The following is a 24,358-nucleotide window of genomic DNA, read 5'->3' as shown; positions in this document are numbered from 1 at the left end:
CCCCCCCCCCACCTCTGTCTCTCTAAATGTCTCTCTGTCACGGCGCTGTTTGTTTTGCTTGAGTCACTCCAAAATGGTGTGCCAAGTCGAGGGCCATTTGTTTGCCGTTTTGATTATGAACGAGCAATTCCCCCCCCGGAGGCGGACGCTAAGTGTCCCCAGGTTACATCAGGTGTGTGGATGCGTATTTCAGAGCGTGTGTTGTTCTAGAGTCAGAAATAAAGAGGCTGTGAAGCATTTTTTTTTTTGCCTTTTTTTGCGTGCTTACATCCTTACACGTCTATGTTAATGGTTATATTGTCTCTTCTTCTGCATTTGTGTGTCTGACTTTCATACTTTATTTCATTCATATTAAACAGAAAATGTGTTTCTCTCTCTGTTTGTCAGACCTGCTGCTCCGGCAATGCCTCAAAATATTTTCAGTCATAATTGCATTGTGACATGCATCTTATATACAGTATATATGCACTTTGACACCCACAGCTGTTACAGGCAGCTCGGAGCATGAATGTGGCAGGTCAGGATTGCTGGAATAGGGTGTCTACCTGAGCTGCTGGTATCAGCACTCGGCTGCTCACCAGATGTCCTCCAGCTGTTTATGTGTGGTCACAGTTTTACAACATGTACGAACAATCTATTTAAAGTCCAACATACATGAGACTTTTATTTTCACTGTGCGAGTCTGAGCACTTTCTCTCCTGTTGCATTGTCTGACTGACTTTGATTGTGTTGATTTAGCTTTAATTGGCCTCCTCTCCAAATGTAGAGAACTCCGCTAATTGCCTGCTAATTTGCATCTTTAACTGTATACTTGGGAGTGTTTGTGTGTCTTTGTGCGTATGCATGTTTGTCATTTTCAGGGTTGCTAAACAGAGCCTGATGCGGTATGTGGTTTTGTGATTGACAAACTGCGCATTGATTAATTTTTCATGCCTATAAAACTCTTAACAGTTGCACGCACGCACGCACGCAAGCAGGGCCAATATCACTGTGACCTTTAATCTCCATTTTGTTTATCGAGGCAGAGGGTTTACAGGAACAGCAAGCGGAGCAAAAATATTTGTCACTCGTGTACGTCTGTGTGTGTGTAGCTGAGTCAGAGTGTGTTTTAAGTGATGAGGCAGCCCAGTCCTCTGTGGCCCTTAACTCGTCCCCATTAGGCTGTTGTAAGCAGCTTAAGTGTGCGTCCCCTCTTTGTTGAAGCTCTGCGTCCAGATCTTTAGTGTCCCCCAAGAGAGAAGATGTCTTGTCCTCGCCCCTTACTTAGCCTGCAGGTCTGCTTATCCTTCTTCTCTGAACACATACGTGAATGTAATGTTTGGTCAGTGTCAGCATCAGGGCACAGTCAGCCGCTACCAGAAGCTAACTAGCTTTTTAGTTCAGAAAAGTCAGGGTCGCTTACTTTGGTTACCTGGCTGGAGAGTACGTAACATGTATTTTGCATTTACAGTATTTATCAATTCTGTGCTACAGTTGGAGATGTTGGAAACATCGGTATTTGTAGATAAGGACACTTTCTGTTGTGAAAAGTAACTTTGAAGTGCGATCGGTCTCTGTGTGTCTGGTTCTGCAGAGTATTTGTTTGAAATGAGTGTAAAAATGTTGCAAAGCCACGTCATGCAGTCATGATTGTTTAACCTACACGAGCACGTTTTATTATCAGCAGAGTCAGCTAGCCTCCAGCCTGCTAAACAACACTAAATCCCTATTAGCTTCCTCAGTAGCCAAAGCTGATGTCTAGCCTCCTCTGGGGGAGAGAGAGCAAATGTTTGTGTATTATTTGCACATTGTGACTGCAAGTAAAAAAAAAAAAAGAAATCCGTTCATTGATTCACATATCTGATAGAAGTATTTCATAGTTCATATTTGGCTCCAACGAGGGCCCAATGCAATTCATGACAATCACATTCATCACAATAAATCTTGTTGTTGCTAAAATAGTCTCGGCCGGAGGCGACTCCAAAGCTTTTGAAGTCACAGAGTGTTCTTGAGATGACGCTGCTCACCGTCCGACTGTCCTCTCTGGATCCCAAAACCTTTTGTTTCATAAGCCTCTTTCACCTCCTCTTAAGTCCTACTATTCTTTCCTTCTCTCCTTGTTTCTTTCATGCAGATGACACCCAGTAAGTAATTCTGCGTCGAGACCGCAAGACAATGAATCAACGAGTGCTGCCAAGATAAAATATAATATGAGCGCATTCAGCTTCTTGCGAAGGGCCATTCTGTAGTTCAGCAGAAATCTCAGTTACTTGGAACACATTGGTCGAGACGTCAAGTGGCCTCTTAAACTGATTCACGCGCCACCATTATACTAAAAGTATGGTTCTGCTTCTGTATCTGTTTTATTGTCGTCCTTAAACTCCTGATTCAGGATGGAAGCTCAGAGAGGCGGTCGTGGTTTAGGGCCTCGTCCTTGGCCGGGGGTTTAGAGAAGGATGAAATATTCAGTATCCGGCGCTGCTCTGTGACCTGCTGCAGCGCTACAAGCGAATTCACAAACACTCGGCTGTAAACCTCACCTGCCCTCTAGTTCTTGTTCATTTATTCCTCTGTTTTCCTGTCCATCTTCTCCTGTTTCATGCTCTCTCTTTCTCTCCCTCTCAATCCTCCAGCCCCTCCTGTGTTACACAGTGGGTGCTTTGGATGAGTTGCTTTTCTAGTAAAGCTTGTGAAATATCTGCATATGGGTTTGATAAGCGATGGGATTTCTTTTTTTCTAAATGGCCACGATGCAGAACTTTAGCGGTTGCAATATCCATAAACACTTCTTTTTGTATTTCTTTTTAAAGCCTTCCAGATTAATGTCATGTAGAGTCACTCTCTCTCACACACACACACACACACACACACACACACACACACACACAATAATGAACAACAGATGTATACCACTCCATCGGGGCGATGCAAACGCTCTTTAAAGACGTTTTAAAAGCATTGACATTATAATCACATTCGCATTTGGTTCTCTTAGCACATTTTTTTCCAACATTTCTTGGCAGTGGAAGTTTAATAACTGGCTTTTGTTCCGTTGCCAGGTAATCATTTTCCTATCAGTACTTCAGGTGCACGTCGTCCATCTTGACACTTTAATGGCCTCCGGAGCACGTACATCATTTCTTCATGATAACTCAAGAAAATACCTTTAACCCTGATATTTTGTCTTTAATTGCTTTTGCTGAGTGTTAACATTTACACTATCTTTAAGAGCCCCTGTGTTTCTGCACCACGAAAAATTCATTTCTGCTGGAAAAATCTATATAAATCTCGAAATATATGTGTACGTATATATACATTTACCTAATTGTATTGCGGCGGAGCTTTCTGGTCATTAGAGGATTCCACTTAACATAAAGGTCACAACTTTCAACAACAGCCAAATACTGTCCATCAGCAACACATAGTCCTCCTCTATCTGGTCACAGTGATTAACAGACAAATGGCTGAAATGTCAAAATGAAACAAGTGAGTAGATTCTTACGATAAACATTTGCTATTTGTTTTTACAATCATTTTTTTCTGGGACAAATTGTCCAAAATGGAAGTGGTTAATGGTGTTTTGCTCTTGCCGTTATCACAAGTATTTCAGGTCTGTTTTGCATTTTGTTTTCCACGAACTGGCAGTGATTGTCAATCCAAAGAGAAATAAACATCTGAATGAAATAGATGAATACAAAACAAACCTTTTGACTTTGATTTAAAAAGCTACAGTAGCTGCCATGAAGGAAAACTGCACTGAACTTCTGTCTCTTTAGTCTTGAAAAGTGGCAAACATAAAGTTAATTTTACAAATGTGGTGTCACACATTATGCGTATAGCTCCGAAGCTCCACGCAAGTCTCATATTCAGCGATATATTGACAAAGCAGTGGTTATTCTGGAACATACTGAGCATGGATACACATTGGAGAAGTGGATTATGCTTCAGGCGTGATTTGAGGAGTTTATACAGTCGGCAGTTTTTCATACATTTATTTTGCCACGACAGTGTCTCCACTGTTACAGCTCTGAGGCCAAGATCAATACAGCTGCTATCCTCCATGAAGGAGCAGCTTTAAACTTTTCACTGACACTGTTCAGGCCAACAGTGAGAGAGTATTTGATCCCCAATAAATGGATTTCCAGTGGAGTTTTCCACTGCGTACAATTCATCAACATTATTTAGCCAGATGTTTAAGCAGGAGATCCTCTGACGCTTCTGCAGATGAAGGGGATCTGTTTTTGAGCCGAGCACTTAAAGAGGCTAGATGTTCTCTCCCTCTCGTGTGTGTGTGTGTGTGTGTGTGTGTGTGTGTGTGTGTGTGTGTGTGTGTGTGTGGGCACCCTGGGGAAAAAGAGAGCAGCTCAAAGAGCTGGGGGAAGACACTACCTGCAACCACACACACTGTAACAGAAAAATGTGTCTTTGTAAAAATGAAACCCTTATCGAATGTTAATGCCTTTGTTCTTTCTCTCTCTTCTTCTTCTTCTTCTTCTTCTTCTCTGCCTGTCTCTTGTTTCCTGTGTCGTTCCAGATGTGACTCAGAGAACCGTTACCTTGGCAACCCTCTCCGGGGAACATGCTATTGTAAGTATCCTGCTGCCACTACACCCGAGTCTCCCTCAGCTCCCCCCCCCCCCCCACACACACACACAGGCTTAGAGCTGAAGTCTGTTTCTGTGTACAATGTCAATCTGTGTCCTGCGAATATCATCTTTGTACCCAAACAAGTAAGGTAGCCAGAAAGCAGCTGTTAACCCCGCTAGCCTTCTTGTGTTGAAATGGAGCAGAGCTGATGCTCAGCTCCAAGTAACCATGACCAGAGATTCGTTGTAGACCTTGGAGACACTTTGCAAGACCACTAAAGGTCATTTATCAGTCAAATGTGAACAAAACAGGTTTAAGCGTACAAATAAATAGGTTTTAGTAGGTTTTCCATTACTATCACCTATTCAGGTGCGCGACGAGAGAGAGGGGGGAGGGGGATGCAAACAGAGAGAAAGTGTTTTTCCGTCCAGGACTTTGTTTTTCTGTTTCCAGATGCTCGCAGGGATGACATTGACTTAGCTCATTTGCAACAAATTGCTGGTTTTCCTTTTAAAGGGCAGACGGAGGAGGTATGCTGTAGTCAAAACAGATGTTTTGTGGCACACAAGCACATGCTCCCTCACTCTGCATCTCTCTCACACACACACCACACACACACACACATTCAGTCTACGAATTGCCATCATCAGTTTTAATATTATAACCCAGTAGAATAAAGTTCAAGTGCTGTCAATGTCAATAGCCCTCTAGCCTGAGTGGGCCTATCATTGTTTCAGTGAGGGAGGCTCGAAAGGATACAGCAATCAGAGGAGTCATGCCACAGATTGCACCGGTCACCTCAAATATGTCTTTGATCACAAAAACAACTTCTGTTCAAGAATGTGATTGAAGACGGGCACATGGGTTCACCTTCATTGCTGCCAAGCTTTTATCTTAAAATGTCATTTATCTTCCTTTTAAGACACAGAATCAGACATTTAGTTTAGATGAGTATGCTCGTTAAGGAGGCTCAGCGGTCATTTAAAGGTGCAGTGTGTAATATCTGGCCACCTGCTCCAAATGAATAGGGGGCACACTATAACCTGGGGCTGTACGGTCTGTGTGCGCTTTAATAGTTTGTTTTTTGGATTAAATCTAAAGTAGTAGAAACGAGAAAATGACTCCTACTATCGTTTGGTCCTCCACGGCGCCAGAAAACGACTTCTCCGTGGGCAGAAGGAGAGCAGTAACAGCTTTGGGTCCCGGACCTTCAGTTAGCAGTTAGCTTGAATTCAGCCAGCGCAAACCCCAGCGCCGCTTAAACCAATGAACAGACGATCAAAACTCGTACCTGCACCTTCAACGTGATCAGCAAGCTCCTGCAGAGCTCAGAAGACCGGACGCTACAGGAGCCCCTTTCACAAATAGATCACAATAATGCCGTAAAGAAGATCCGCCGTTACTTCCTGTAAATGACAGTTTGAACCTTTGCTGCCATCTAAAGTTTCATTTTTATTTTGAAGTCCATCGATGGCATGGTGTTATTGTCTGCTGGATTCAGGACTGAGGTTTGGAGGCACTAGATGGCACTAATGCGATGCCGTTGCCCAGTATTGTGAAGGGCTTTAGATAATCTAAATGCATAGAAACACTCAAACACAGCTTTTAATGGCTCCCAAAGTCTGTAGGTGCTCGGCTCCTCGATATCTCCATGGCTGCAGCTGAAGCGGTGTTTCCAGATGCATTTGGAGACATTATGTTCTGTCATTAATGTGACATTATCTTTTCTGTCGTCTATGAAACGGGGTTAGTTTTGTTTGAACAAGGGCAAGCACACTCGGACGCACACACATGAATGCACACAACACCCTCTCTCACACACACACACATGCAGAGAGATGGTGTGTATAAATCACAGATTTAAAAGCCATCCATTTCCCTTGGACTCTAAGGAAAAGCAGCCAGGTCAATATTAGCCTTAACTGTCATTGGAAGGAAGGTGCTGATAAAAGAAGCTTTATCTCTGTCATGAGAAATTACATGCAGAGTTTACGAGTGGCAGCACCGTCCCGGCTGGGGGATTGTGACGGATTTAGAGCAGAAGTTTGAGAAATCTGCACCACCTGTGGATTTCTTATGATGTGAGGAGATGGTGAAAAGTTGTCCAACAGCTGACAGCAGAGAGATTAACTGGAATGTGAGGAGACAGTGTTGTCAGTATTAGCCTTAGGATAGTCCAGGGTGGTCTTCATGCAAAATCATATTCCCAAAAAAAGTGTGTCAATAAGCTGTGTCCCGTGTTTTAGGGATCTCTTGCGTCTGGAACTAACATGGGTCTGTCCGTCTGTTCCACTACAACGGCTCCAGCAGAGAACTGTTCAGACGTATCAGTTTACTGGATGCTTTGCCGCCCTTAGTATCCCTTTGGATCCTTGAAGTCTTTTACACTTGTTTGTGTTTTTACTTGGCTGCAAAGGGGCTGCACGATAAATCTGAGGATGTTGTTGCATGATGAAGAAGAAAAAATAAAAAGGTAAACATCAACAATTAAGGCCAGTAGAGAGAGCAGACTCCTACAATGTGATGAGGGAAGACCTCTCATAGTGTACTGACAGATTTGTCACCTAATTAATACAACTCTTGTCATAGAAATAATTGACATATTGGTTTAAAGAGAGACAAACCCATCTCAGTCATGGTTTTCAATTGGAACAATCCAAAAAGGGAGACTGGAAATTGATTCTGTGGGCAACCTGCAGCACAGGCTGAAGAGCAAACATTGCTTCACTTTACAGGAGGTCACTTTAAGGGCAGGAACTCGGGTTGGTACAGGTTCAGCCTTCTAACCTGTAGTCCACCAAAGGGGACGCCTTCGTAAAGCGCCGTCTGTTGAAGGATGTGGCCACATGTGTGGAACTTGTTATGATGAATGCTCTGTAGACTCTCTGGATTTGGGAGGAGGTGCAGGTTCAGCCAACCTTTGTGAGCTCCGTCCTTTAAGTGACAGCTATAATCAATGTATATTGTTAGTCTCTGTGAAGTGATATTTCACTACTGCCAGAGAGTACACCAGGCTGGATTGCTTCCATCCTTGTGGCAGTAACTGCAAGTTGTCGGCTTTAGAAAGCAGCAGCCGTGACACAAAACTCTTACAGGCAACCAAAAGACCAGCAACAGAGGTTAAGCACTTGCTAGGTGAATAGAAGACCATTATCTAAACCAAACAACCACTCAGTGTTGGAACTGGATATCATAAGTCTGGCCCCCTTGACATCTGCTCTGAATCAGACGTGTTTAGTAGTCTACTCTCCTCTTTCCTTTTCTTACCCATTTCTATAGCGGTGCTGTTTGAAAGTCAGTCATAAACAGACTCATTGAACTACTGTAGTGTATGTGTTCAATCACACTACGGCAGCATTGTGTTTGAAGTCAAGGGGTCACATGTGAAAAAGCATACGTATCATTCAAAGGCATCGGTATATTGTTTTGTGATTGGTTGATTATAATAAAGGGGGGGAAAATTAAGTCATTTTCATCATTCAAGCTCTCCACTTGACGGCTGCAGTCGGCTTTATTGTACAATACTGCAAATGAACAAAAACGCAGAATGACACATGCTCAGAAATCCATGTTGATGAAACGTTTTCATCAGACTGATACGTGCGAGTGTCCAGCTACTGACAGCCGTGCTCCTCGTCTCACTCGGGGGATTAAGTGCAGCGAGCAACGCTTTGGTTCAGTTAGCGCTGTCATATTTAACCACCAGTCAATTGATGAAAAGCAACTTTGCTGTTTAATGAGTTTGCCCCCAGTCAGGCTGGCCTTTATGAGCAGCATCACCAGGACAATGCTTTAATGAACCACTGTCATATTCCATCTCAGTCAGCTACAAGGGACGTCTAATTAGGGACGGCCACCGAGTGTCCCGCCACTTCCACTGGAGAGACCAGCAGTCGGTTGGATTACCAGCTAACACCAGTCAGTCCAGAGTCAGTGCCGCTTGTTGCCCTCAGGCGTGCTTGGAAAGCTCACTCAGGCCGAACAGCAGTGGCTCCAATATTTACTGACAGCCTCACAATCCCAATTAAAATGACAATCAGGGATGAACAGCACGGAACAGGACTGATTAATGACGTGTTGTCCACAATCAGATAGGAGAAAAATGGAGAGGGCTGATTTGTCATTCCCCTAATTTCTACTAAATATGATTAAATGTTATTCTCATAGTGCTAAATTTATATCAAAGACAATTAAAATATAAGCTTGTGAATGTTGGGGCCCATTCAAACCTCAAAGTAGTTGCGTGGCAGTGATCAGCAATCAACAACGTTCGTGGCCTAAGGCGTTTATTAGGCCGCGATCTGGCATCAGTCCAGGATGCCTCAATATTTGCTGACAGGCAGTCCTTCTGGACACCTATATCCATCGAGGATTAATTGGTCCTATCAGGCCAAAACCCTTTTTTGTTTTGCAACCCATTAGTAACCCTTTACTTAGACAGACTATTAAATAATAAATAAGTTTAAATCAGTTTCATTAAGCTTCAGTAAGAGTTTGATACGCATTAATACAGTGTTTGGGAAGACGCACGAGAAGAAGATGAAATGTACACAATAGGCCCTTTTCACAACAGCCATTTTGACATGTAATTGCAGGGTAAACACAGGTGTGATTGGGGAAAAACAGAATTATGGCCCTGTTCCATTTAGGGGGGCTGGGGCCCTGGCATTTTGCATGCTGGCTCACTGTAATGGCTGCGACACTACATAGAACGAGACCTTTATCAGTTTTTATCAGTTACGCCTGTGTTTACCCTGCAATCACATGTCGAAATGGCTGCTGTGAAAAGGGCCGATCAATGTGTCTCCATATCAAACCATGGATTCCAATGAAACTGATTTAGCAGGAAAATACAAAAATAATTGCAATTTTTTGTGAACTTTACTTCTGAATCTTTTTCAATGATTTGTGCGCATGGCCATTCATAGGGCATGTCCGTTGTTGGATGCGTGCAGTGTTGTCGGGAACCACTCACTGCTTGTTGTCTCCAGGGAAGGCAAGAGTTTGCTTTTATCGTCAGTATATCTAACATCCAGCAACTAGACGGAAGTGCAGTCGATGAGCAGCGGCCTGTAAAAGCCTCACTGCGGAGGACATGCTACACTCAGTCCGCAGAGCCCTGAAGCTCCACCCCTGCTGCTGCTGCACGGAGCGCAAATCGCCTGTTTATTCAAATTCATTAATATTAAACGTCTCGCATGTCCAAATTGCACCATATTCAATGCAGCAATCCGATGTTTCAACCACACTGTGGGAACCATTTTCAACCCTTGTGACCGGATGAAGATCCGACTGGGATCAAAACATTTCCCCTTTAGTAACTTTGTAGACTGGAATAATGAGTGTGCAGGTGTTTCCATCTGTGCCGTTTTTGTTAAACAGCCTGATGTGCGTGTAACAAGGCTCCCTCTATTACACCATCCACACCGCCTTTAAAAAAGTATTGATTACCATGTTTATTCCGGCACGTTGTGTGCTTAGAATTAGTAAATGGTCTCCAGTTGAGAAACTGGTGATTGTGAACTTTGCGACTAGCCATCCCTGTAGATAATTGCGTTGTGAAGGAGCGGTGAGTTTCTAATAAACCGGGGTCACCTGACCTCATGCATACATTACCTCCAGGTTACCTTGACCTCCATTTAGGCCTGTGTTGTCCTTGCGTTTCCTGCCCTGGTTCTAGCTTGTTTTCTCAGTGAGGTGAAGCTGTAATGTCTGGCCTGCGCTCCGTCAGGCAGGTGTTGCAAATGGGAAATAATGAGTTGTTAACAAGCATTAAATGAAACTCCAGCAAGAGATTCTGACTAACTGACATTGTAGGTGAGTTCACGCCTTTTTTTTTTGTCATTCCTATTTGAAGCAGACTGCTGGAATATCAGATTACGTTCCGGTTGAGGGCTTTCTCTTCTGCCTTCTCATTCCCCATCATCAGTGTTTTGTTTCATATCAGCTGAATCAGCTTACATATTATGGTAATAAGATCACCCATCTGTGAACCTGAGAAATTGCCATGGACCCTTCCTACTTCGCTTCTTCTGGGGATCGTTAATGCCTTTAGTGATACCTTGATACGATTCATCCAGAGGGAGAATTCTCACAAGCACGCGTGTAATTCAGTTTGCCTAAGTGAAACTGCTGTCAGATTTCTCAGATGGGATTTGTAATTAGCTGAGATGAACTTTTAAACCTGGCTGGTGCTCTTGTTCTAACAGCCTTGAAATCAAACATGTTGGGAAGGCGCAGAGGGACAGGTGTGAGGTTTCTTTTGTTCTGTATATTGTCATTTGTTTGGTTAACCATGCAGTCGCGCACACCTGTAAACACTCTCATGAACTCAGACAACCACGCAAACACGCATGCACGGACGTGGATGTGTGCACACACACACAAATATGCACACAGATAAATCCTATCACTTATACAAAGTATTAAAAACCCCAAATACTCTGAAGTTGTACTTACGACCCTTATGGGATAAACAACTGAGCAGTAGCAGTGCACGTCTGCCTGGGAGGGAGGGAGGGAGGGAGGGAGGGAGGAAGAGAGATGTTGGAGGGGGGGGGGGGAAATATTGTCTTTGATCTGATGATATCTTCTGTTCGGGCTAACTTGCCATGAAGGCTGAACAAAACAAGGGTGTTTTTCAAACATAATTTGCTTTCGTCTCGGTGAAGCCCCGGGATTGTGAAGCTGAAAGGAAAAGTGATAACTAAACATCTCTCATGTCTCTTTTTTGTCCTTTTTTCTGCTCTGTATGTTGAAAAAGCTGTTCCAGTGCTGACTGCTGCCACTCAGTGATAGACAGCAACAGATTTCCTGTAGCAGCACTTGATGTTCTTTCTCAGCAACATTGATACAGACTGACTGTCTGCCCAGCACAGCCACAGTCCTCTGCTGAACAGCTCCTCTTTGGAGCTAAAGGGAGTTTGGATCAGGCGGCAACCTCCGGTACTGAAAGTGAAGCTAATGTGGAAGTGTCTCAAACTCGCATTCTCTCTAATGGCCAGCAGGGGGCGACTCCTCCGGTTGTATAGAAGTCTATGAGAAAATGACTCTACTTCTCTCTTGATTTATTACCTCAGTAAACATTGTAAACATGAGTTTATGGTCTCAATCTCTAGTTTCAAGTCTTCTTCAATACAGCATGATGTTCATTTAGTAAATTATGGTCCATTGAGAGTAAAATAGACCATAAGCACGTCATTCAAAGCAGGGTATTCTTAAGGGCGGGCTACTTTGTGATTGACAGGTTGCTACCGCTACCAGAGGCATAAACGCTATCTCTACGTCACTCCTCCGCACTCAAAATATGGTCACTTACGTTCACTGGTTGCAAAAAGGCCAAGATGGCGACGGCCTTAATCCTAGATGACGATGGCAAAAACGCCGAACTCGAGACTTAAAATACAAAGTCCACAATAAGACCATATTACATAAACTGCCTCCTTATCAATGTTCAGTACGTCATTCCTAGAATCTGCGTTGTTTTTGGTGAAAGCAGTTTTAAAGTTGTTGGACCCTCGTGTCCATGTGTGAGCTACAGAGACATTTATTGATTAGAATATTTTATGAGCTTGCAATAATTTATCCTGGCAAAATAAAGGTGAAATTTAAAAAATATATATAAAACATAAATGCAATTTTCATAAACCTTAGTAATTGAGAAGTGATGTGTGGTAACGGACTCAAACTGACACACTGATGAATTATGCCAATCAGCAGTGTTTTGTAAAGTCATTGTACCATCATTAAGACTGATTTAGCACAATTTCCTTCAACTGCGCCGAAGGTTGACAGACTGCAAATCAGTCTTTTAATTTACAAAGCAACAGGATGTTTTGTGTCAGGCTGGGCCGTGATTGGCTGGTTGCAGTGCTGCAACAAAACACAGGATAAGAAAGACACGGTTGTATTTCCAAAGGCAAAAAGCTGAACACCACTTGTGTTGTTTTTATTTTATTGTCTAATTGGAAAGAAAAGTCCTGACATTTTTGCAGGTTTGTCTACATTTTCACTTTAAGTGATTGTCTAACAGCTCCCATCATTTGATCTATGAGTGGAATAGAATGCTGCAATAATTGGTCTGATTGATGGCCACAGCTTTACGGAAATAGGACCGAGATTAGAACATCGAATTTTCTTTGAGATGTAAATAAAAGAATAAATGTTGCCTGCCTGAGCTGCCCTTGGATGCATCTCTCTCTCTCTCTCTCTCTCTCTCACTCACACTCACCTACACACCTGGATTACCCTGAGGGGTTAGCACTCAGCAGTCACGATGATTAAGTTTGAAAACATCCTCTCACCCCGTTCTCCTCTCATGGCCACATAGCTGCTTTCTCTATTCGATCTCTTATTCCCTTTTCTCCCCCGTCAGGCGGACAAGGTGACCCAGCGTGGCTCCTGCTGTCTGTCCAGATGTTGAATCACTGTGATTCCCCCTCTGTACGGTGGCCATTGTCTTGCTGACAAAGAGCTGCTTCCAGACTCTCAATGAGGGCCGCTTTCAGAAATGATTAAACGTCTCATAGAACATGATTATTTAGACTCTCACTCATGTTCTATTGATCGGACCGGTTGCCTGTCTAAGAAACCGGCGACTTCATTGTGAAGCGTTGGTGTTCATATTTATAAAACAAATGTGTGTGTGTGTGTGTGTGTGTGTCATCGTGCACACACACGCTGCACTTGTTTATTTTGTCACTACTTGAGATCTCTGAACTAAACTCCACCACTGTAGTCTCATTTGTCTAATTGACTATCGACTCACGGTCAGCGTGGGCCATGTTTTTCATAAATCTGTCCGTGCTTCGTCAATAAAACGAGAAGGAGCGGAAGTTTTAATTGGTATCGGCATTCTGGCACCAAAAATTGAAAGAAATCCCCAGAAAGAAAGTATTTATTACTACTGAAACACATGCAAATAAAGCTGTAATGAACCACTGCTAACGGACTGCGTGTCTCATCTGTCTTTGTCTCTCTTGCCAATGCCTAGACAACCTGTTGATCGATTACCAGTTCACCTTCAGTCTTCTTCAAGAAGATGATCGCCACTACACAAGCATCAACTTCATGGCTACACCTGAACAGGTAACGCATGCACTCAAAGGCACACGGGAGGGGGGGTTATGAGTTGAACTTTCATACATCTACTGTAGGATGTAAATAATAATTAACAATAATAAACAGGACATGCCGTCATAACCCGATGTACAACAGAGGAATCTGCTGTTTACAGTGAGAGACTCAAGAAACTCTTGAGTTTTATCCGAGCTGGGTTTTTTTCTTCTTCTCAGAGCCTGAAGATGTGTTCAGATACGACTCAAAGTTGAATATCGGGGCAGCATTGCAGACAAAATCAGTAGAACGATACAAAAATAGGCCAATAGATTCAAATATGCCCAAGGTGACACAGGCTGAGGCGGAGATGGAGAGGCTCAAGTTGAAAATGTTTCAGAAAGTAATTCTGCTGTTGGACTTAGTGAATGTACACACGAAAGTGCAAAAGGTCGGCAAGCCGGAGGGGAAATAAGTAAAAGTGTATATACTCGGAGGAAGACCACAACATGAACTGCAAAACCCCACCAGTCTATAAATAACCCAAGAAACAAACACAGCGAGAATTTGCTTTCCATTCAATGCATCTGGAGCCGTCATCATTCACAGTGTAATCACAGTAATCAGTTTATCCACTAGTGCTGCCTTTAACGTCCAGCTCAGGAACCCATGTGCGTGTGTTTCTTTTGTCTTTTTGTGCAGGCCAACAAGAACCTCGACATGTCCATCAATGCCTCGAACAACTTCAACCTCAACATCACTTGGTCCTTAAGCTCAACAGGTAGAGAACATGTTCACATATCTGTGCTTAGTCTCAAAAGTACGGTGGCCACTGCTATACTGTATAACACTTCCGTTGTTATTTTAACCCAAACGCTGATCTTTTCCTAAAGCTAACTAAGTTGTTTTTGTTGCCGAAACCTAACAGAGTAGTTTACTGTGAAGACAGAAGTTTATTTTGAAAAGACCGAATGTGTGTAACGAGAGGAAATTGACACGTTCGGCATGACTTTCGTAGTAAAACGCATGAAAAATGAGGAGTAACTTTTGGTAAGATATCAAACAAACCGTTGTTTGAGGATACGTTGAAAACAATACTCATTTTGAAACATGTTCTTAACTCTTCTGTTAGCATTAATTAGTTTGTATCACTCTAAGTAGAGTAAAGACTCGTTATATCTAGAATTCTGTCTCAGGTAAGTTCATAAAGAACATAGCGTTACAAAAACAGCAATATTCTCTTTGAAAAACAGTCTTTAGTCATCGTCTCTCATTTGTTCTGTCTAATGACACTGAAAGTGAGCTGTAATATAAAGTGTAATTTACTTTGAATTAGATACGGTGGTTATCTGTTTGGTCTCTGAAGCTCCGTCATTTAGCCGTCTTTCTGCAGACATATCCCACAGTCAGTATCTTTCATTGGTGGCCAAGTGTCCTGAAGTAAAATGGTCGGATCCACTTCCTGCTCGCCTCCCGGGGATTCCCTCTCCTGACAAAACACATCAGAAGCTATTTTAGAATTTTGGCATTAGGCTGTTTTATACATTTTAATTAAGATAAAAGCACTCTGCTTTCACCACTCGGTGTCTTGGGGCCCAGAGCCTCTCCAGTTTGGGACTGTATGCCTTGTGTGTGTGTGTGTGTGTGCAGACTATTCCAGAGTGTTTAATAGCCCTGATAAAGCAGGGGGTGGGAAAATGTTATTCACAATGACTGAAAAACACGGCCATTAACACAGAACTGCTGATGATGCTCCCAGGGATCCTGAAATCGGACCACCTCAGCGCAGAGAGAAATTTGTCAAGCTCGCTCTGAATCACTGTGAGGTGTCATCAGAACCAATTTGCCTGCGTGAGATGACTGGCACGACTTTTTTCACTCAACCTGCTCTTATACCACTTTCCTGCGTAAAGATATCTTTGCAATGGCTCTCACAGTCTCCGTTTGACTCATGTGGCTGCAGAGTTTTCTTTCTTTGCAGTATAGTAACATTTCCCGTGGAAGACGATTCTGCATCAAGGTCTCTTCACAAGATCCCCAAAAGATCCTGATGCTGGAAAGACCTGGTACAGGTCTCAGTTGACTGCAAGTGATAATTGATGAGGCTTCACTGTTTGGTTTGACATGTCTCGTGTTTTCATAAAACAGTGTGTTACGAAAAGTTATTCCCTATTTTTCATGCATTCTCCTACAAATGTCCAGTGACACGTGACAATTTTTCGCTCGTTAAAAAAAATAAAAATGCTTGGTTAGGTTCATGGTTGGGTTAGAATAACTACGGAAGAGGAGTTCCTTAAGTACGAAAGTTACGTGACAAATAAATCAGTATTGACTTGTATATATAACGGCGGTCTCCTGTGTGAAAGTCTGGTGTTTTTGGACCCATCCACACACACACCTCCTCCCTAGTTTGTTGCACTTTGTACTTCCTGGTTCACGATTATGTGGAATACATACAAATTGATTTTGTGGGACATGTGTGAGTTACAGTGCATCAGTTAATGAGAGACCATCTCAAAAAACACTAATAATATAAACCCAGAGAGACATCACAGTGAACAACCTAAAGAAAATCAAGCTACTTTCTTATATTAGTCTGAAATTGATTCCTGTAAATCCAGTATTGCCTTTTAACAATCCCGTTCATTGATTTGTAAAATTGTCCACAATGGTTTAATAGAACCGGAGGTCTACAGCGATAAGTATAAACATCAGTCGACAGATCATAGAACATGGTTGGGTTCAAAAACAACTGACAGTGCATTTCCTTGGTGGAGGTTTTTAAATGCGTGTCCACTCTCACATCCTTCACCTTTGAGAGCACCTCCGGTGACATTTCTCATTGAAAACGAGGAACGCTGCGAGCAGCTGTGATGTTGATCTGTTGTTTCTCTGCAGCAGGAAGACAACAAACACCTTCAAACTGTTTGTTACTTTACCTTTTATAAAAGCAGTGGCTGATGGGAACTGAACTTCGTTGACGGATGGCCATATAGTCCTTTGTGTTTCTGTTCCCTTTAAAGGATCCTTATTGTCTACACTTTGTTTTACTGTATTTTACCTAAACTACTCTCGGTCTCTCACAGCTGGCACCATCTCGGGGGAGGAGATGCCCATCATAGCGAGGACCAACATCAAGGAGCACCGGGACAGTTTCTCGTGTGAGAAGTTCAACTTCAGACTTCACCACAACATCACCTTCTACGTCTATGTGTCCAACTTCAGCTGGCCAATCAAGATCCAGGTTAGAGGCTCGGGGGAGGGAAGGATACGCAGGGTTTGGTTGTGAGGGGGATGAAGGGTAATGGCGGCCGAGTTGCATACAGACATACAGAGCATACAGACAGATACTTAAACAGGAAAATAAGAAAACAAAAATAACTGAAATGACATTGAGTCGCTCTGACAGATACAAATTCAGACTTAATGTCTTCAAAATGTGTTTTTGTTCTGCTTAATGGCTTCAGTATGTGGCCTCGGAAAGAGAAGTCTGCTGCTGATATGGGACATGATGATGATGATGATTTACAATATTAATTATATATTTTGTTTTTTTTATTACATCTTACACAACAATGTTTGAACATGCACTGCAGTTCACTGCATTGTGCAAGTGCTCCCGAATAGATTTTAATGTGTTTTTAATTTTGTTTTTAATTTGTATGTGTAGTATTAACAGTATTAACAGTGCACACACTGTTAACCACTTTTCCTTTTGGGAATGACAAAGTTATCCAAGTAATCAGTGAATTACACGATACAAGATGCACGTCTGTTTATTACAATAGTAGATTACAATAAGAGTTGTGTCTAGCTTAGTGCGGGCCACAGACATTATTCAAAATGAATGCAAGAGCATTTTTTATTTCCAATGAACTCGCACCCACTGGGACAACATGGTTAGACCAACACACATACTTAAACACTATATACGTTACTTAAACTCAGTAAACAGATGTTTGTGAAATAAATATTTGCTGTGATTGTTGAGGGAACATTCAGAAATGATTTAGTGTAGTAAAGGTTATTATTATCTTTATTGTGACATTTGGTCCACTCTTAAAAATGTAACAAAGTTCCGTGCTTGTTGAACAATATTGTACACCGTTAAAACTTAATGTCTGGTTCAAATAGATTGATAAATAATCTAAATCAGAAAAAAATTAATTGTTTTAGATGTACATTTTTTGCCCCTAATTATGTAAGAAAAAATAATAAAACAGTTTTTGTTAAATGTCTGACATGTTGTGATCTACAGAAACTAAAAAAGAAAAGGAAATATTCTGCAAGGGACGTAGAGCCATAGTGAATGATGAATGCCTTAGTAAGTCAGGTTAGGTGGATGAAAAAGATAAAGCTTCATCATCATCATGATCTTCATCATCTCCAGTTTCCAGGAGCTGTCTTTCTGCAAAACATATCGCCCTGACAGGACATTGAGCATAAACTATTCTGAAAAGTGTTTGGCAAATCTGCTATCACATTTAATGATCTGTGAGTTTTCCCAGTGTCTCTCCATCAATTATGCAGCACCGGATTGAATCTCCAGGCAGCAGCCGCACACACTGAATATTCACGCCGCAGCCTTATGATCCGTTAAATTGAAGTAGACTCTAGCGGTGATATTTTAGGACGACTGTCATGCAGGTACGGGGGCGTGCGCTGACGGATGGACTCAAGAAGTGACAGAATGGAGAAATTAGAAGTTCCGCTGGTTAACTGATGTTGAGATTATTATACAGGTGAAATGTCCGGCGTTGAGAAAATGGAGGCTGCCTAAATTGACAGATTGAGGGAGAAGGACAGCGGGTCTGGAGACGGATAAAGACTTAAAGCAGAGGACGGATACATGGATGGGTGGATGGACTGATGAATGGAGTGATGATGAATGGGAAGGACTACAGTAGCTGCTCGGTTACGTAAGCACTCAGGTAAAAGTTAAAGGACAGATACAGAGTTGGCCCGTTCAGTCCATTGCTGCTAAAAGGTTAGCTTGTATGCAACCATTCACTTGGTAAAATGTTACCAAACATGTTATTTTTTGTAATTAATATGTTTTTTTTGAGACCTAATGTATTAAAGTTATGCACATAGTTTTTAGTGGAAACATAATTTGGAAACGTGATACCAGTCCGCTTGTCGTTCGGTCTACATGGATGTTAGCGTTTACTGCAGAGTGTCCTGCACCTCGTTACGGGTCATTTGTCCTTCGATCGCTCCCCTAATATGCATTTCCCATTAATGCTGCATTATCAGAGCAAAGAAATCAAAATTAGACCATTTGGGCATCAAACTGGGAACACAAGATTCCAAGGGAGGATTTCTGTCATGCCTTGTCAATACCATGTGACGAACTTGATCATGTGTTTGTTTATTAAACCCGGGGGATGTTTGTGTAACTGAACAGGGTCACGTTGGCCAAGAGTGTAAATATCAACCATAATCACTTTAGAAATCTGCTGGTTGAAAGGTGATATGATAATCATGTAGACGAGGCCTATCTTATCCCGCCGCCGTGTCAGACGTGCTCGTGTGTAACAGGAGAAGCACTCGGCGTCCGGTCCTGTGACCTTGGTGGCTTCCGACGTCAGAACGGGCCGAGGATGAGAAATTGTCCTGAGAATTGGTAATGACCCGTCCTGATATATTTGATATAATAGACATGCACATACACACACACACACAGGCGCACAAGAAATAACACGCAAACACTCACGTACGAACATGAAGGACAGAGAGAGGAAGAGACAGATCTCCACTACTGCTGTTCAGGTGTCGGGGAATGTGGAATAGTTATTCATTACTCCATGACGGGCGATGATTTGAAATCATTTTAAAGCCCATCTGACCTTTCACAGTCAGGTCAAACTTTCTCCTTGACCAGTACACACAAAATGTCTGTGACATTAGCTGTGCATATTCATGTTCCCCAGAGGATGAATGTTTGGACACACTAAGCTACTAGAGATCCCGGCTCTTATCGGCAGTAAACCTTGACTTATTCCACTGTGAACGTCACTTTTCTCAAACTATATTCATGTGGTTTTAGTCCTATAGATTTAACTAAACCCAAACCAAAGTTGTAGCATGTTAGGAATGAGTGGAACTTTTATGCTTCAGTCTTTGCCAGGATCTCCGTTGGAAAAAAGATTTTAAATCTCAGTGGGACTATCGTGGAAAAACTAACCTAAAAAAATATCTAAATGTGCACCATCGTGGAAATACCTAACTATTTTTATAGTTTTTCGTATTAGAACCAACTTCGATATTTTTTTTGTACGACACAAGCATAAATGTAGAAACCCAAATGGCAACCGTTTGGGTTTTTACATTTCTGATAAATTCATACAGATTCACTCAAAGTGTGATCGCAAAGAGGTGTAATACAGTAGTCTGTTTGGCCATAATGACTAAAATGTTTTAATAACTAAACGACTTACAACAGACAGTTAGGTGAAGGTGTCTCCTAGAATTAATGGAAAGTCTTTTTAATCTTAATCAGACAAGTTAAAACACAAACAAAATCAGATTTGCTGTAGACACTCACACGGACAACTAGCCTCACCCAGCAGGTCGAAAAGTGAAATTTGTCCTTAGAAAGGTAGAAATCCATGAAAACACTGACATATAGTATATATGCACACACACACACACACACGCACACACACACACACACACTAATGGATGAGTATGTGAGTGTTTCCCTTGCGGCGGGCCTGACGTCCGCCGGGAGTCGAGGGCTGGTTGTGAGGCAGGGGGAGGTGTTGGAATCGGTCGTTCTGCTGGAACAGATGTTGATTGGTTCTGTCACGCTGACCTTGCACCTCCGTCCTCACTCTCCTGCACTCACCATCATGACACGACATTTATCCGAATGCTGCTGGTTGCAATGTATGTAGGGGGCGGCGCAGACCTTATTCAGGATCCCTTTTGCTGTTCACTTCACACACAGGAAGGTATTGACTCTTAAGACAAATATGTCTCTAGTTTCTGCTCCACACTCGGTGCTTTAACGAAACAGGAAGATGGTTAGAACCTATTGGGCGATGGGTGCTTCTCAAGGTGAAGGAAGGATCCTTCATTGGCTGAATTTCAAGGATGCTGCGTCATCCAATCCCGCCGAAGGATTGTTTCAAATTCAAGGATCCTTCGCATTCTACCGAGGACGGAGTTCTTCGTTCAGAAGATTTTCAAGGATGCATGTGTGTAATCCTTCCCATCTTAAATCACCCATAAATATGTTTTGTAGGATTATAAATCAGGATAATTGTAAAAACAATCCTTGTTGTTTTTAAAAACAATTTAATACGCCTACACATTTTAAATTTGTGTATATAGTTTTGAGGAATGCAAAATCAATATCCCCTCAACAAAGTGTGATGTTCTGAATTATTCAAAATCAAGTAAAAAGAAAACAAGTCCATTTCTTCCACACACCGGCACAAGCTCTAGACCGTTCCAATGAATACTCCACGAATGCTTTCCAAGCCTCTGAACAACCCGACCTGGAAGGACCCGTCCAACCAAGGAACCACCCTTGACTTTGAGAAACACCCATTCATTCAACAGCTTTATTAGTTGTTCTAGACCTTAAACTTTAAGCTTTAGAATGAAGTATTTCAGAGCTTTACTTTTCTAGAATATCAACAGAAATTAAAATGTATATTGTGAAGCGTTAAAGTAGAAATTTTGTTCATTTTGACACAGTTTTTCCACAAACTAGGACTCGCCTGGATTCCTTTCTGATCCCAAAAATCATGTTTTATTGATTGAGGCCACAAACGTTCTGGGAACACAACCCAGTTTGTCTCTTCATCTCTCTGTTGAGAAAGAACTAACTGATAATTTAGCCAGAGATTGTATAACTTGAGCCTGTGCCTGTTTCTAATTTGAACATCTCTGTTTGTAATTTAGCAGAAAATGTTATCTCAACAAGAGAGGACTGTAACAGCCCTTTGTTTCCACTCCTTATGTTTCTGAGGTGCTAAATTTGAATCGACAGCAGGAAACAGAAAACATGTTTTTGCGGTACAACACTGTTTTTTTCCTCGCGTCCGCTTCCATCTGCCTGCTTCTCTCTCTCTGCAGCCCTGCATGCATCATGGCCTACAGGCCAGCTGATTAAAAGCCTTCTGTCAGAGGTGAGCGCCCATTCTGTTGCAGGCGAACTCAGTCAGGGCTGGTGTTATTGGTCGGCTGATTTGATTTGCCGTTCAGTCACTTATTATCCTCTGCGCCTGCCATCATTAAATAGGATGCCTCTGCTAATCAGATATCTCTCTCATACACACACACACCCTCTCTGATCATGTCAGTGATAAAGTGTCCTTTATTGGATTTTAAAAGAAGTTGAAACAGTTAACTGTATGACCAGCACACACACACACACACACACACACAGAGGAGCAGCAGGCTCTATCTGATGCATCTCATTGAGGCAGTATTATGTTCCATACGGTGGAAGAGAAGAGGGAACGCTGAGTGCTTCCCCATTTAACCAGACAGGAAGTCATCAGCAGTCATCAGCTACATCAGTACAAATTAGGCAGGACGTTTGTGGATGCATGCAGGGTCAGTCCTCTCCCGTTCATCATGTTAAATGCCCCGGCAGGCAGGCAGCCTGTGTTTTGGTTTAGTTCCTGCAGATGGGTCGGATTAGGTTGTCTCTGCAATCGAACTGCACGAGGGTGCGTTTGGAAACATCTGGAGACCACCTCTCGCAAGCGGTCTGGGACCTGTTGTTTTTGGCCACACCAGAGTACGATTGCATGCGCTCACAACTGCCCAAAGGAACTGCACAGAATTTTGTTTAAACTGGCCAGATGTTGGCTTGTGAAAGCGCCTGAAAGTAAACGCTTAATGTCCAGAAAGCTGTACAGTAGTGCACTTTTCATTTTAGTTGGTTATTAATGGCCACTGATGGAATAGTGCATGACAACATGGACCATGACTCTCCACAGTGAACAGCAATCCAAGGAAAAGAAAATCGGCCTAATAAGTGACACGTGGAAAGGCACTCCGACTGCTCTGGGATTATATCATGTTGTGTTACACACTGCGGTTTGTCGCTGCTGTTTGAGCTGCAGATTGATGCAGAAGTGGGTCTTAAGCACCTGTTAAAAGGAGCTGCATCGTTGAGCTCTCCTAACAAGTGCACACATATGGCAGAGCTGAGCTCATTTGCATACCATGTAGGTGGAGGCGGCACTTGGCAACTGCCTCAGTTTGGTCATTAGGTCCTCATGAATATGCAAATACTGAGGAAAGAGTGTGTGGTAAATGCATTTCAGTCACTGGGACATTCATGTAAATGTGTTAAAATGCTGGTGTGCCCTAAACATTATCGCTCATTGTGGGAATAAAACAAGTAGATGTGAATGTTACGTTCCGCTGCCTCTATGACGGGGACAACACAATCCACACAAAGTCACAATACGAAGCGCGTTAAGTCATCTGAACACATTTAGTTCTCCAGGTTTTGACTGTTATTAAGCACAGTATTGTGTTTGATGTCTTTGAACTTCCTTGTCGAAGGCCTGCTGCTGTCTTTTACAACAATGAAGTGATGAGGAACATTACCTTGTGTGGTTGCATCATTTAGTGTCTGAGAGTTAGTTATTTGAGATAACTAATGACTAAATTGAGGGAATGAAATACATCGTATTCAGCATAAAAATGGGTGATTTGTAATTGAAACACAAATCACTGACTTGATGGAACTATCGCCTACCGGTGTGTCTGATGAGGATTAAGCTCAAAGAGTACATGAACTGATTATTTTACCCCCCACCGTCCTCTCTCCTGCTCACAGTTCTCCATTGATCTTGTGCTTCAGCTTCTCTCCTCCTTCTACTTTATCTATTTTACCTGCGTCATACTCTTTCTTTTTTGTTGCTCTCCTTTCTCTTTCCCCCCCCCCCTCTCCCTTCACTTATTGATTAGCCAAACACTTTCTCTCATCCCAGGTTTTAACAAGCCCTTGGTTCAGGGTCAGGGACATGAAAGGCAGCCCACCGCTGTCACAGCTGCTGGGCTTGTACCCAGAGGGCCACCGTGGGCCCTCAGTAATGACTGGACTGTAGAACCACGTCGTCATTCCTCCTCTTCTCTCACCTCTGCCTCCCCCCTCAGTCCCTCTCTGTTGTTCTCACACTCTCTCCTGTGGTAATTGCAGTTTTAGCTTCAAGATTACAAAACTATTCCCCCTGAACAGTCCGCTGACCCCTGATATCAAAACAATTATATTCTATGGAAAATAAATATTTCTTTTGACCATAATAATATTTTCTGAGCGCTTCCTCTCTGTCTAAAATGAGCCTAAAACCTTCGTAATCTTAGATGCATTCCTAAAACCATTCAAACTACTTAATTTGTTTTAAATAGATTGACATGTGCCTCCTAGCCTAAGACTAAGGGTGCGATCACAACCGTGATCAGACTTTTCAAGCTCCTCATCGTGACATTGTGTGGCCCCTGTAATGTTTGGCTGTAAATGCAACGGTTAAATCACGCGCTGCTTTCTCTAACTCTAAAGAATGAATTGTGTTAAGAGACAGAATATAGATTGTTTTGACAAAACAAAATTAGCTTCTGAAAGGACCATAGAATAGATTTACCACCTCTACCGTCTCAGTAGGAATTGAACATTATACAACAGAAGTATATTTTACTATTGTATTGGATTGCATTAAGTGTGTGTGTGTGTGTGTGTGTGTGTGTGTGTGTGTGTGTGTGTGTG

At 42.4% G+C, this 24,358-nt stretch overlaps 1 protein-coding gene across 3 annotated transcripts in view; it reads left to right on the top strand.

Moving 5' to 3' along the window:
* The window catches only part of atrnl1a (attractin-like 1a), a 199,824-nt gene that overhangs the window by 91,069 nt on the left and 84,397 nt on the right, over window positions 1-24,358 (top strand). For all 3 annotated transcript variants that reach the window (XM_031872746.1, XM_031872756.1, XM_031872738.1), the window contains 4 exons: window positions 4,514-4,566; window positions 13,559-13,653; window positions 14,323-14,401; window positions 16,707-16,864. In XM_031872746.1, coding sequence (XP_031728606.1) covers window positions 4,514-4,566; window positions 13,559-13,653; window positions 14,323-14,401; window positions 16,707-16,864 — 385 coding nt within the window. The remainder of the gene's footprint in view (window positions 1-4,513; window positions 4,567-13,558; window positions 13,654-14,322; window positions 14,402-16,706; window positions 16,865-24,358) is intronic.

Source organism: Anarrhichthys ocellatus, unplaced genomic scaffold (assembly GCF_004355925.1).
Source record: "Anarrhichthys ocellatus isolate YVR2014 unplaced genomic scaffold, GSC_Weel_1.0 scaffold3, whole genome shotgun sequence".
Taxonomy (NCBI): Eukaryota; Metazoa; Chordata; class Actinopteri; order Perciformes; family Anarhichadidae; genus Anarrhichthys; species Anarrhichthys ocellatus.
This window is presented reverse-complemented; position numbering and strand designations above follow the sequence as displayed.